Source organism: Chelon labrosus (assembly GCF_963514085.1).
Source record: "Chelon labrosus genome assembly, chromosome: 23".
In the NCBI taxonomy this organism is placed as follows: Eukaryota; Metazoa; Chordata; class Actinopteri; order Mugiliformes; family Mugilidae; genus Chelon; species Chelon labrosus.
The window spans coordinates 8,990,274-9,005,367 of NC_140356.1; the positions used below are offsets into that span (position 1 = coordinate 8,990,274).

Sequence of the window (15,094 nt, forward strand, 5' to 3'; positions counted from 1 at the left end):
TTCTCAGCTTTCCTCTCCAACCTGAGGCTAACGTAATGATCTTCAAAACTTGAGATACCGATAAGTGCCCTTGATCTCCCATTATTTAAATCAAGGATTTGACAAGTGGTACTTTTTGTCTTAACTATTAACAGCAGCCCTTGTACAGTGAGTAAAACCTTCCTGAACATAAGGTTAGTTTCAGATACATGTGCAACCTTGTCAACTCAGTTTTACGCGCTTTCCCTTTTCTCTCCTCCCTCCCTGTCTCCTCCTATAATTCCCTCACCACACTGATTCTTATTTCTCTGATGGTTCCCACAGTACAAAGACCAGACTGAACACCAGTTCTTTTTCCCAAGACATTTTTTTTCTTCTGTTGTTATGGACTGTGTTTGATGAAGGGTTGCGCTGAATATAAATCAACTTGTAAGTTCAAGATATCAGTATTTTAGGGGGCAAATAAATCATATACAGTATAAACTTTATATTTTTACATTATAGTAACACTAACATGTTTTACGGTTTAAAAAGCTCTAAGTGAAATTCAGGCCAAGACTTCAGTTTGAGTTATTTTCCCCCTATGAGCAGCTCAGTGGTACGTAACACTTGTCCTTCACCGTCACATTTTCTATACCTGGCTTTGCCCCAGAATCCTTTGCACGTATCCGTACGTCCCCCCTCATGATCTCCTCAGCTCACGCTCTCCCCCACCCTTTCCTCCTGTCACTACGGATGGCAGATTTCAAAAGATTTTTTTCCGAACTCGTGGATTATTCCTGTCCCTTCATGGCACGGTACGGCATGTTCTTTAGCTTAGTATTGTTAGAGAGTTGGCAAGGTGTGCAGTCTTATCTGGGTAATGGCCCTCGGTCATTTAGAAAGGGTAGTAAGAGTGATATTGGTATTGTGTTTCCGTTTCCGCTATTGGACACATGTTCAAATGCATTTGCGCCGCCAGATACTGTTGAGAGTTTTGAGTTGTTCTATTAGAGGTACTTTTTGGCAGGCACCTTTATAATCGATAAAACTCAGCGCTGTCCAGAATCTGTGGCCTACCAAAGTCAAAATTGCAGAGCTGGGAAAAGTGCATGCTTCAGGCAGATCCACACTGTGTTTGCTCTGCACTTAAGAATCCAGTGAATCCAGTTTAGGGTAAGCTCACACACGAATTTCTATTACAGCTGTCATTTCTTTTTTTTCCTGGAAAATCCTACTTTTGCCGGCGTGATATGCTGACCATGCCTGCGCGTTTGTTCACAGCGGCGTCGTACACGGACAGCTCCGACGATGAGACGTCTCCCCGGGACAAACAACAGAAAAACTCCAAGGGCAACGGAGACTTCTGCATCAAGAACATCAAGCAGGCCGACTTCGGGCGCCGAGAGATCGAGATCGCCGAGCAAGGTAAATCAAAGGACTTTCTGACTTTAAAAAGTTGCCATCTGAATGAAATGCAGGGAGTTTTACCACTGTAGAAGAAGAAGTCAAATGTTGGATCCAGAAATGTTTGAGGAGCGTTACAGATCTGACATTTAAGCTAGCTGAGTGAACATTTAATTCATATACTAAACACAATAAATCAGCTGTTCTTCTATTGGCACACCAAATATAGAATATAAGACATGCTGGGTAGCCATATGTCCCCTGCCATTGCAAGTGAGAACACCATTTAAAGTCGCGTTATTGACATCTTTCCATAATTATTTCTCAGTATATACAGAGAGCCTCAGCTGAACCCTGTGGGCTACACACCCGCATTATATCCTCAACATCAGGAACTCCTTCAGCTGGATGAGTCGGGGGATTAGTAACATAGTATTAGATCGAAGGATTAAGTGGGAATTCCTTAACCATCCGGCTGATTCCCGTTCATGCGTGCGCTTCCTTCTCTTCCAGAGATGCCGGCGCTGATGGCGCTGAGGAAGCGAGCGCAGGGGGAGAAGCCCCTCGCCGGTGCCAAGGTGGTGGGCTGCACCCACATCACTGCTCAGACTGCTGTGAGTAGGAGTGCGGGAAACACGCAATCTGATCGGCATCACTCCAGCAGCTACAAGAAAAAGTCCAACTCGACTTTCTGCCTCTCCTCAGGTGCTGATGGAGACCCTGTCGGCTTTGGGGGCTCAGTGCAGATGGGCGGCCTGCAATATCTACTCCACCCAGAATGAAGTGGCAGCTGCTTTGGCAGAGGGAGGTGAGAACATGGGATATCCTGTGTGTGACACCTGACCTTTTCTTCTCTCTCCTTCTCGCTGCCAAGAATATTAATGTGGTCTGATTCACATCACACCCCTGTCCATTATCTTTCACACTTTCCGTCTGCTGCGTTTACAATGCTTGCTGTCTTTTTGTAGGTTTCAGTGTATTTGCGTGGAAGGGTGAGTCAGAGGATGACTTCTGGTGGTGCATCGATCGCTGTGTCAACGTCGAAGGCTGGCAGCCCAACATGGTAGGACACCCACACCCTAAACAAAGCTTTCTAGATCAGGAGAAAAGTCTACATCCTCATTAGTAGTGCTTGAACCTGCTGTTTATTTTTACCACTACATCATTTTAAATATATCTGCTCAATTTTTACAACATGGTTGGTAACCTGCCAATGTTTAGGAAGGAACATAGTTGTTTTCCCCCCAATCTTATTCACTCCCCCCTTTCCCAATCTCGCTCGTCTGCCCATCAGATCTTGGATGACGGCGGAGACCTGACTCACTGGATCTATAAAAAATATCCCAACATGTTCAAGAAGATCAAGGGCATCGTAGAGGAGAGCGTCACCGGTGTGCACAGGTAGGACACGGAGCGCTCTTTGTTACAGCCTTAAGCAAAGTTGTTGGTGAAGACTGAGATTAAACATTACACTGCTTCAGATGAAACCCCTTCTCTGTATCATAGAGGAGAGATCGGACAAGTACATATTTACACAGACCAGCAGTAGTAGGCTTACTGGTGTGGTAGCATCGCCATCTAGTGGTCAAAATGTTGTCTACTGACAATGCACTGTAAGCGTGCAATTGCAACTTTGTATTGTTGGCAAAGAAAATCTTAATATTTATCATTTAACAAATACACATATATGAATAATACATTTTAAGATTGTAGAGTTTTTTTTCTGCTTCATTTTAACGCGTTCCTTGTGTGTATGCAGGTTGTACCAGCTCTCCAAAGCAGGGAAGCTGTGTGTTCCAGCCATGAACGTCAACGACTCGGTGACCAAGCAGAAGTTTGACAACCTCTACTGCTGCAGAGAGTCCATCTTAGACGGGTATATAAGAGTCTAGTGTTTAACCTTATTACTGATTATGAAACAGCCCGCCTTTGTTGCCTGAACTTTTACTGTTGCGGGGCATTTACGCTCACCTCCTCTCTGCTCCAAACCGTCTGAATAAACATTAGACTGCACGTACATAACTGTGTTTCCATCCTCAGGCTGAAGAGGACCACTGACGTCATGTTTGGAGGCAAACAGGTGGTGGTGTGCGGATACGGAGAGGTAAGGCTGGCGTCCTTATGCACCCCGCTTGCTCACTGACAGATTTACATAGAATTTAAAAGGCAAATAATGGTTTCCCTTCTTTTAAGGGGGGCACAATTTAGAATCTATGAAGTTTAATTCAATACAGTGCAGGCCTGAGCTTGATGAATCTGGCAGAGTCTAGCCATGTTTCAGGGTGTATTGTCTGAAGTCCAGTCACAGCACAAGATAAAAATAATCTAAGAAACGAGTAATAAATCATAGACCTATCAAAGAACAATAAAACAGTCTTGACAGCATACAGTGATAAAAATAACAGTGGAAATTCAAAGTACAAAATGAGTATTAATCAATACATGCATACATACTGTTGACAGATTCTGTTAGACAATTATTATCTGGGTTGGTTGTAGTTTAAATAAAAGCCCAGATAGCAACAGTCCTCCAGAGGTCTTCCTCCAGCGTGAAACTGATTGTCTGCATTTGTTTTCTGGGTGCAACGGCTTCCGAAGACATGCATGTTAGGTTAATAGGGGTTATGGTCTAAATTTGCAGTAGGTGTACGTGTGTGAAGGAATAGTTTTTTATCTTTTGTGTTCACCCTGTGATAGACTAGAGACCTGTCCAGGGTGTACGTACCCTGCCTCTTGCCTAATGACGGCTACATTAGGCTCCAGTATGTGATCAGACCTGGTACAGACCATGAATACGACACATTTCAGTTCAACATCCTCTCTCTTGTCCTCAGGTTGGAAAAGGCTGCTGCGCTGCCCTCAAAGCAATGGGCTCCATCGTCTACGTCACAGAGATAGACCCCATCTGTGCCTTGCAGGCCTGGTGAGCCTCACCTTTTGAGTTTCTCTTCTGGCTCGCTGCCAGCGTTCGCATCCGCATGAGTCTTACACAATTTATTTTTACCAATCAGCATGGATGGCTTCAGGCTGGTGAAACTCAACGAAGTCATCAGACAAGTGGACATCGTCATCACCTGCACAGGTTGGTTCAGCCTCCCTGCATTTCTTACATAAACCACAGCTAAGAATAACGCAGCCAATACACGGGGAAAATATTAAATTATATTTTGTGCAAGAAATAAAACAGTCAGTCTTGGCGTTCGGGGTGACTAGACAGATATTCAATCACTGTAATCAGTCCGCAGCAGTTACTAATCAAGTTGTCAGCGTAGCAGCCAGGAAGCTGAACACGTAATTGGAGCAGAGAATTACTTGTGCCACTGCTTCATTACCTAATCCTGCTGGCAGGTCTGAAACCCAAGGCTGCCTTTAGAGTTCAACTGCAATTGAATGGGGAAAAAATAATAAAAGGATGCATGGAATTAGTGTAACATTTTCCTAACAAACTTCCAAAGTGTACAGGCAGCAGCTCTAATAAGGTCATGTACTAGTAGCTCCTTTAAGGTCCACTCATTAGAGAACAGTCCGCAAACCTCACAAAGTTTGTTCGATTCAGTTGGGGGAAAGTTGCTGTGCAGCTTTTTGTTTTATGTTCATTTATATGTTTAACTTATTCATGCGTTAAAGAGATGTTAGTTTGCTTTGTAAAATAATTAAGCTCCTTGATCTCAGTGCCAGGTGTAGATCCTTTACAGTGTACTGTGCACACAAGTGGAGCATGTAACTAAATTGCGTTTCCAGACCTAATTAACTCTGCTCAAGTTCTGAGATAAGTAATTAAATCACTAAAGACTGTCTACATTGGGGTTTTTGTTCACACAGCCTGTTCCTTTTCAGCCTGACATTTGATAAAACCTCCTTTATTTTCTGCCTCTTCTTTGTGTCCCCGTCTTCTTTCCCCTCATCAGGCAATAAGAACGTGGTGGTGAGAGAGTACCTCGACCGCATGAAGAACGGCTGCATTGTCTGCAACATGGGCCACTCCAACACTGAGATCGATGTGGTCAGTTACCAGCGTGCATCATTTTGTATTTATCCTTGTAGTTGTGTTAAAAAGTCAAAAGCCTGGATGGTGCCAAACTCGTTCTGTAGCAAGGGAGAACGTTAAAACACAGTCCGATCCTGTCAGCTTGTCAAATGCCGTTCTGTCCGCTGAGCTTGACCTTGGGGAGGGATTGCTCAGTGTTGTCATGGTAACGGACAGCAGAGTTTTACTTGCAGTAATAAGACCGATCCGCAACCTCCAGTAACGGTCTGGTTTAAGCTAGTGGACATCAACAACCTTTGAAAACGTACATATATGGGCAGTCTTTCTTCAGCCCGACTGAAACCATCAAGAACTTGTTCATGTTTCTGCCCGTCCTAGAGACTCCTCCCGTCACCTGAGTTTTACCCCAGTCCAAATATTTCTTCCAATCAGGCCAGTGCTCTCTGTTTGACATGATTACATGAGGCATTTTATGCTGACTGGGCTGTTGTTCTGATTATTGATATAATGCTAGTTTCCATATAAACAAAGCCACTGTGTATGTGAAGCTCGTTCTGAGGACAACTCAAAGACGACAGGTTATATATATTTTTTTTGGATGGAAATAACCAGAGAGGAATAAAAGGCTTTTTTAAGGGCAGCAACCAGAGCGAGATATGTAAAGAGGAGGTACTTGGGTATTACTTACTAGAGGAAGTAGTGAGTCATTTTAGTCCTGGAAAAGCAAGTTAGTCAACATTTGACCTGTGATAACATGTGTTTGACAGTTTATCCCAACAGACAAGAGAAGTGGTTGAGAGGGAAAAAAAAGGCAAACATAAATAGGTGTGTATGATTTTTTATTTTTTTTTGCTCACCCTATAGGCAAGCCTGCGGACTCCTGAGCTAACCTGGGAGAGGGTGCGCTCTCAGGTGGACCACGTAATCTGGCCTGACGGCAAGAGGATAGTCCTGCTGGCAGAGGTACGCACTCACAAACACACCCTGTTAGATTGTATCAGTGTGACTGATCATGGATCCTGCAACAAAACAATGGTTTCTAGTCCAAACTGAAAGCAGCGTGACAGCACGCGCACCAAATACTGTTATAGAGACATTAGTGAGAATGCAGGCGGTTGGATGTAAAGGTCAGCAAAGCCTCCGGCAGTTTTTAGGCTCGCCGAATCGATGAAATTTTCAAATTTAGCCAACAAGCTGCAGGAAACATGCGGATAAGACACACACATACTGTACTGAGTCCACTCTGCGTGTACATAATGCAGGTTGAGATGAGGTGTGTGTGTGTTTTACAAGCTATGACAGAATGAGAGCAGTCCGTCGGCGTCGAAAAAACCGCCAGCGCATCAATACCTGCGTCTCTGAGGCCGTTTGATCTGCAGCAGGTTTCAACCACATCTCTGCTCCTCCGTCCTCACCTCGTCTGCTCTGAGATCCCACTCAGTTTGCATCATAAATAGAGCGGTGCTGCAAAAATCCATCTATTATAAGTAAAAATACATCATCAGTTTACCATTTAGTGTAACACACATCTGGTTTTCCTCAGAAAGTAAAGCACTTTTTAAAAACTTTCAATAGGGAATATGTCAAAAGAGGAGCTATTGTTTTGTTTTACAGCTTCACAGTGTAACTCTATACACTGATGTATTTATACAAATTGTCAAGTTATGACAGACAAGATCTTCTCAGTTGTCTCTGCGTTATACAAAGAACAACTCTCCACACGTAGAAAACAACCACACATCCTCTCAAGAGTGAGGTTAGGTGTGCGTACTGGACGTTAACGCCCTTTTAACAGTTTTTATTCTGCTTTCATCATTCAGCAGCAGCATTACAACCTTTCTCTGTTCCCCCTACTCCTATATTGTTTCAGTTTCTGGGGTCTCAATGCAGTATTGACAACAGCAGCAACGGTTCGGAGAAAAACAAGTACATATTTAATGCTGTCGGTGAGATGATGCACTGCGGTAACCAAACTGCTGAAGGTTGATTCTTAAAAAAAGCGAAGGACATATTGCTTGCAGTGTCTCCTTTGTTCAGAGTGTAATTTTGACTTCAGGTTGCTTTTTATAATTCATGGGTAACAGCTGTCACTAAATACATCTTTTTTTAACCTGCAGAGCCTAACCCTGTTTGTGTATGCCACTTAGGAAGTCATTACCTTATAGCTGCTACCTAATTGTGAAGCTTTGTAGGGAGAAACAGTGCCGTCAGATTGGACTGAGGCCAAGTGGCTCAGTCAGGACTAAGGGCGCCCTTTCACTCAGAGCACATTCGGAGGTTGTCTGGACCACTTGTGACCAAACTCTTTCAGCAACATGAGCGCAGAATGCGTCCTGGCTGCATTGACGGTCTGCCTGCTAAGCCAAAGTCCTCTGTATAAGCTGAGTTTCACCTTGTTCATTCAGAGAAACACACAGCTCTGATTATGGATGATCACAAGGACTGGAGTTACAATCTGAGCTTTGAAAATAATGTATTTCTGGTGCAACTTCACCTAGTTCCAAGGTTCATGAAGGAGGACCAACTTTATTAAGCCGGCAGGTTTGCGGCTTGTTGGAGTTCAACTTAATGAAGGAAAACGCCTCATGAAGTTCTTCCATATACATATATATATTGCTGGAGTGTTGGCTTCCTCATAATCTGAGCTTCGTGCGGGTCTGTGCGGTAATAAACATATAGATAATGTGTGAGCTCTCTTGAGTGAGACTTCACCACTCATTGTTTCCACAGTTTGTAATATTCATAAACAGCACTGGTGGTCCATTAGAGACAGCGGATGTTTCAGTATTCTCTTCTGTGTTCCAAATGTTGGCGTTTATTTGCACGCAGAGCGTAAAACCGAGATTGGATCTCAAGTGGACACATTTTAATGACAGGCGTACACACACCTACTTAAAGGTTGTTACATAATCCGCGAGAAATTTGTTCTCTCTCCTAGTCCTGCGAGAACAGGAAAAAAAGTTCGTTTCGGCCAAGTAATTTATGCTTCACGAGAAGCTCAAGTGCCGAACTCTAGTCTAAGGCCGTCCCACTGCAGCATACGTCACACGCGCTAAGCATTGTGGTAGATACGGAATAGGAACCGGACACCACGTGAGAAAAAATTTGCCCGGTTGTGTCGAGAACAAGCTGCGAGAACTCCCAGACGAGAACAAATTTCTCGCTTCTCTCCCTTAAAGGTAGCCGGTTGTGAAGCAATCACTGAGGACACATGTTGATACCAAATCTGCACAGGGTTTCATATTTTTGTCATCTCACCCAGGTTGCACATATTCTTGGGTTTTCCTCGTCTGCTCTAACCTCATGTACCTCCTTTCTTCCTCTCCTCCAGGGCCGTCTGCTGAACCTCAGCTGTTCCACTGTGCCCACCTTCGTGCTCTCTATCACTGCCACTACCCAGGTACCCAACTGTGGACCAGTGTCTGACACTGTCTCGTCTTTTACATTTTGTCCATTTCTCTCATAAATGAGAAGTTGTTTGTGGGTAACACGTGTGCGTGTGTGTCTCTGCTCAGGCGCTGGCTCTGATAGAGCTGTACAATGCCCCAGAGGGACGCTACAAGCAGGATGTTTACCTACTGCCCAAGAAGATGGGTAAGATATGCTTTATTTCATTGGCAAAAAGCTGAAGCACTCCACGCTAGGATAATATTAAACCGCATAAATACCTGCTGTATATAAACTTGGTATGATATCAGGCCAGATAGAAGCATGCTGTCAGGTACACAAGTGGCCACCAACCAAAGAGATTTACAAGAAGTAATTACAGCTAGTTTGTTTTGGCCTAGCACCAGGCCTGCAGGCTCACTGCATTTATCTCCATAGACGACACAGGCAGTCTCATCTGTTCAGTCCAGAGTCATCTCCCCGGACAGCAGATCATTCACAGTGGAATGAATCCTGTGTCTGTACACATGTGTGTGCGTGCATACAGCCTCCAGCATGTCTGCAGCACCTCTTAGCTTTGGTGGAGAGCATAAAACAGGCAGCAGAGAAATGTAGGTCATTCTGTCAGCACAAGACACACCAACGTAAAGAGAGAGGGAAGGGATTAGATGAGGAGAAGGAAAGTCAAAAGGAAGATAGAAGACATTAGTCACCGCAGAGGAAATAATCAGGTAAAGCCCAGTACCTCCCCGCTACTTCCTTTTCATATTTTGGTTTCAATAATTAATCAGTCACAGACGCCTGCTGAATGTTAACGTGTCCTCTCGCCCTTTCCAGACGAGTATGTGGCCAGCCTACATCTCCCAACGTTTGACGCACATCTTACAGAGCTGACTGACGAGCAGGCCAAGTATCTGGGCTTGAACAAGAACGGGCCCTTCAAGCCAAACTACTATAGGTATGAAACCACTTCAACACACTTGGTTTAGATAGGGTTCATTTTGAATAACATTTTATTAAGCTGAAATCGCATCTGCTTATTCAATATAAATCGTTTCAAATGCTATATTGGATAAAGTTTAGACAAACAAAGTTATAAATGCCCCTCAGACTGAAAATCTAACTCATTGAATCAGCAGCCACAACCCTTGCTCCTGTCCTTGACAACAACAGTGTCAGTTTAACTTTTCATCCAGTTACGTTGGGTTTAAACATTAATCAGTTACAAATGAAAAGCCTGCTACCACCATGTTTTGAAGATATAAGAGATTTTTGAGCTTTAGAGTTTTATGAACGTGGCTTATTTCCCCCTACCTGAATACGTAATGGAATCACAGACTCTCTTATCAGCTAGTTCATTGTCTAGTTTTGTATGCATAGAGTGTTGCGAGATCAGATTATGGCCAAGTAGCTCAATCAGAGCCGAGACCCCAAAAAACACCATTACAGTATTAAAAAATAAATAAACTTTCCTAAGAGATACAGACTACATCCACAGTTTTTTGCTATGTGTACACTCGGCATTCACTCTACTCCGGCATTTTAGGACTTATAAAACAGAGACAAGTGTTTATGACCCTGTTTGAGTTTGCAAACTCTTGGGTTGCATTTTTGTCTGGACATGCAGAAACTGAGACTTTAATAACCGGCTGTTATCCGTCACTGCGCGTTCCTCCCTGGTCGGTCACGTCCTTACCTTGACACTTTTTTTCCTGAAGAAAACAAGGACATCACTGTCGACTACCGGTGATTAATTCTACACGGATAACAACTGCACACATCGCTGACCTTGTTGTCTATGCCAGCAGCTGTTACGCAGTTAAATTCTGCAATTTATCATGCAAATAGTGCTTGGAAATGCAGGATGCAAGCTATTATACTGAGCAATTTGCAGCAGCCCCCAGTGGAGTTAACACAGCCCTGTATGAAACACCTGACGTTTTTTTCCCTTTGTCTTTGTCTTTAAGGTATTAAACCAGTCTTGGGGTTGAACCAAGGAAATACCAATACTACATGAATCGCACAGACTCATTGAGGGAGGAGGAGGAGGACGGAAGAAGGAAGGACGGACAGAACAGTCAACACACCTGCTTTATATCCTGGGGGAACAAGGGGGAGGAGCTCTGACCGAGCCCGAGGGGCGGGGCAGGGAGGGGAGGGGGAAGAGGCGGAGGGGGTGGGGGCATGGTTTTTCCCTGCGCTTACGGCAGTCCTTTTTATTTATTCACACTTGACAATAGTAATAATAACGTTAACTCGGAGCTGCACCTGCCATTCGCCACTAGCTAGCTTCCCGACAACTTCTTCTTCTCTGGAAGGTGTTCCCTTCCGCTCGTCGTTTCGCCACCGTTTTCTCTTTAGACGCTCATTTGTGTGTCGAGCTGTATGTAAATCCTCCATCCTCCCTTCCCAACGCCAGATCTTTTATTGTTTCTCTATTAAAGATTAATTTACTGACGCTAGCAAGATATAAATGATATAAAAAAAAACACAAAAGAACTTCATTAAAAAAAAAAAGAGTGTATGAAGTTGACCTTTGAAGATTTAATAACGGACATTTTTCCTGTCTTTTTTTTGTTGTCTTTTCTTTTCTACTCTTTGTGATTTTTGTTCTCTCTTTGTTTAATATTGTTATATTTGGAATGGGGGCGGGGCTATTGTTAGTGGGAGGGGTTAGGTGGGGTCTCAGGGTCCAATCATATCATCTTGTTTTATTTGACTGAGATTCACCGTTGTCTGTTTTTAAGATTTTTTTTTTTTTTATGACGTCCCTTCGGATCAGCAGGTTTAGGGATTTATTTTTTTGTTTTGTTTCGTTTCGTTTTTTTTTTTTTTTTAAGTATGACTGGATGGTGACTGGTTCTTCCAAACTGTCACTCAAACCCACAGTGAGACCATCTCATTGGCTGCTTCTTTCTTCCTGCTGCTCACATGGTGATGAAAATGAAAAGCCTTTTCATTTAGTCTTTTCCTTTTAATGACTCTAACGTATTAGAAGCATGGCAGGCTGTCGGATCATTACAAGGGTATACTGTATATTTAGATATTTATATAGAAATTTTCTATCTTTTTTCTTTTCCTGCTCCATCCTTACTTTTGGAAGAAAAAAAAAAAAAATATGTCATGCAGATAAACGATTAAATGTTCTAATGATAAGTGTAATAAATGTACTGAAACTCTCATTTTGAAATACTGTGACAAAATATTTACAGATATACCAAAACCAGGCCGGTACTTAAGCAGATTTCTTCTATCAGGTCCTCATGAACAAGTATGGTGCTGTTCAGATTTGCTGGACTTACCACACACACAAATAACACAACTCTTTGGTACTCGAGTCCAGTCCGATTATTCAGCTTTCCATCCAAGAAACTAATTTTACATGAAACTGCTGAGCACCTAGAAGGGATTTGTTGGGATATAATGAGCTGCGTTTTTCGCCATCCTCAACAGCTCCTCCCCGGCTGACCTGACGGCAGAAATTAGAAAGTCCTGACAGTGATTTCACCCGGCTGCCAAGTACGCCCCGTTGCTATACCGACGCTGCACCTGAACCAGTCAGATTCTCTTCTCTCCTGCAGGGAGACGCCGCCAGCTCTGTTCGCAGAGTGGGATCTAATGCTAAAAACACACATTTTTCCATTGAACGTTCACCGTTTTGTAAAAAAAGTGGAAAATAAGTTAATCATGTTACAACAACAACAACAACAACAACATCAGGCAGAAATGGCACAAAAAGCTTTACATTTCACTTTGGTTTTCACGTGACATCCTGACTTATATCAACCAAAGTCTTTAAAGGAGAAGTTCAACATTTTGGGAAATCCACTTCTAAACGTGCAATTTTTCCATCTTCTCGTCAACCTTTAAGCAAAAAAAGAAGAAATAATTGTCTTTCCCACAATGTCAGAATGTCCCTTTAATTATAGAAGATTGAGAAACGATATTTTTTAAATATCTGTGTGTGGGAACCTCTCAGATAAACCTACCATGCGCCCGTATCACGATATAAAACACCATCCTTTACTGTGTCCAGTGTCACATTTTGCCCCTGCCAGTAATAGTGCATTCTCCTCCTTGTGCTGTTGAGAATCATTTCTTGAAGTTGTGCGTCTTAAGTCTTACTTTTTCCCGCTGTGTGTGTGTGAATGTGCTCTCGAGAGAAAGATGAGGTGATTTAAAAACAAAAACAAACAAAAAAAAAAGATGTGTCTAAATGTCTTTCTGTATTTGTACACATCCTATTTTTTTTTTTGTGTGTGTGTAGGCCTTAGTTGCTTTGTTAACAGCTGCCTCAGGATCCTTAGCCTTGTGCGTTAGGGGCAAAAAGAAACCGTTTTTGTAAGTTGTGAGCTGACCGACACGTGGGCGGGCGGGGGAAAGACACCAGCAATCGTATATGTGTATATGCACACAATATACAGATATGACAACCTTTAAAAGTATAGGAAGGCAAAAGAAGAATCGACTCCTGTATTTATTGTTGTAAATCCTCATGCAGTGCAAACTGGCAAAATTCTCAAACATGTTTTAAGTTGTCTAATAAAGAAAAAAAAACGACCTATGTTTAAATATTGCAAGTGATAATGTTAGATGATGAGCAATAATTAAAAAGAAAAAAGAAATCTGTAATCTTAATGAATAAAAATGTAAAAATCGTAACGTTTTTTGAGTGTTTCTCCTTGACTCCCGAGTGAAGTCCATATGTGGATGCTTGGTGTGCTCCGGCCTGAGTGCGTGTATTTATGTGTGCAGGGGAAGGAGGGAGCCCGTGTGTGCAGCTGCCGAGGTCTGTCACGGCCGCGGTGAGCTCATCTGAGCCGACGGCGATCGGACATCACTGACATCAACGGGGCTGAGCTGGCTGTGAGCCTTTATTTATTCCTGACACATGCGTAAGTGTGCAGCAACAGCTTGAACTGAAAAGGACGCAGTTCATGCCAGTTTAAACTAGGATTTAGAAAGGTTTTGATTCAGCTCCAAAAGTAAAAAAATATATATAAAAATCAGGTTTTATTATTGAGAAACTTATTTTTTGTGTGTGTACATTTGGGCGTACTAGAACAGTACAGAGTATATATGGTCAGTTTAGTCAATGTGTTGATATCAGGGGTGGAGGTAAAGGGTGGCCAGTGGTGGCCCTGACTACACCACACAGCACCAACGCTGTATTCTTACACCGTATCCTTTAAAAGATACATTTTGTTGCATGCAGGCAATTAGTATGTACACACAGGGCGTTTATCACCATTTATTTATGGTGGACAGAGTACAGTCGTTCTATTATTGGAATAGCATTGTACTTGACCTCTGGAAAATGCATTCTGGGATATCCGGCTGTACCCAAGTCCACACAAGTCACCTCCCAGCGGCTCCTCGATAAAACGAGCGGGGCAAGAACACATCCGGGGCATTTGGACTACTCCACAAGTACTGACAATAATATAAAAACATTAACAGATTGTATATAACGATAGACGACATGACAGCTCCTCAAAAGGGAAGCCTAAGCATGTGGAGCTTCCCCTAGAGGCTAACTACGGTGCAAGTCATAAACCCTGTTCATGGGACATGAGCCAAACTAAAACTTCAAAGTACTTGTCAAATGTGTTATTTCCAAAGTCGGTTTCTTGTGTTGTTACATTTCCAAGTGTTTCATTTTCGTTTTGGCGGTTATTTGGCACTACAAAAACAGAAAGGGACCTGATGGTCTTGATTGACGGCTTTTCTCTGGAAAGCAGTCGTGGAGTTTTCTGCGTTCTTTGGAATGACAGTGTTATTTTTAACTTTACATGACTTTCATGTTCTGTTTCTGCAGTGGGGCTAAGTTGGTAGAGCAGGTTGTCCACCAACCGCAGGGTAAGCAGTTCCAGTCCCCGGTAAATGCGCCAGTCGGTTGAGGAGTCATTGTGACTCTCAAGTGCTGTTAAGGAGTACTAATAGTAGTAGTAGTAGTAGTAGTAGTAGAAAAGCACGACAGGTTATGTCAAAAGTTCAAAGGGTGAACAGTGATTGAGTCCAACGGAGGTATGGGCCGAACATCGATTCCACCATCGGACACTACTGGGCAGACTCTGGCACAAGTTTGGGGGGGATTCACAATGTTTGCCTGCATTCATGCTGCTCAGAGGATACTTGTTGCCAACTAAATTAAGTTGGATAACTTTTAACTTTAGTTAATGTGTTTAAATGTCTGTAAAAGTTCCTTTTCATCCAGGTCGTGTTAGATCCAACAGACAAGCTAAATATAAGGGCGACTGGACTTGAGGAGTTGGATGAGTGGCGAAACCTCTTCAAGCAACCAGTTGCCCTTGTTTTCAGCTTGTTGTTTGGATATACCCTGATAAACATGAG

The 15,094-nt window shown here is 42.9% G+C and overlaps 1 protein-coding gene across 2 annotated transcripts in view; it reads left to right on the forward strand.

Annotated features, from left to right (window-relative positions):
• The window catches only part of LOC311508660 (putative adenosylhomocysteinase 3), a 36,375-nt gene extending 25,507 nt beyond the window's left edge, over positions 1-10,868 (forward strand). For both annotated transcript variants that reach the window (XM_084573552.1, XM_084573553.1), the window contains exons 3-17: positions 1,243-1,386; positions 1,879-1,979; positions 2,071-2,173; positions 2,334-2,428; positions 2,660-2,766; positions 3,125-3,241; positions 3,406-3,469; positions 4,200-4,288; positions 4,377-4,447; positions 5,274-5,368; positions 6,218-6,316; positions 8,685-8,753; positions 8,869-8,947; positions 9,578-9,698; positions 10,708-10,868. In XM_084573552.1, coding sequence (XP_084429678.1) covers positions 1,243-1,386; positions 1,879-1,979; positions 2,071-2,173; positions 2,334-2,428; positions 2,660-2,766; positions 3,125-3,241; positions 3,406-3,469; positions 4,200-4,288; positions 4,377-4,447; positions 5,274-5,368; positions 6,218-6,316; positions 8,685-8,753; positions 8,869-8,947; positions 9,578-9,698; positions 10,708-10,714 — 1,361 coding nt within the window. In that variant the 3' untranslated portion in view covers positions 10,715-10,868. The remainder of the gene's footprint in view (positions 1-1,242; positions 1,387-1,878; positions 1,980-2,070; positions 2,174-2,333; positions 2,429-2,659; positions 2,767-3,124; positions 3,242-3,405; positions 3,470-4,199; positions 4,289-4,376; positions 4,448-5,273; positions 5,369-6,217; positions 6,317-8,684; positions 8,754-8,868; positions 8,948-9,577; positions 9,699-10,707) is intronic.
• Positions 10,869-15,094: the final 4,226 nt, after the last annotated feature.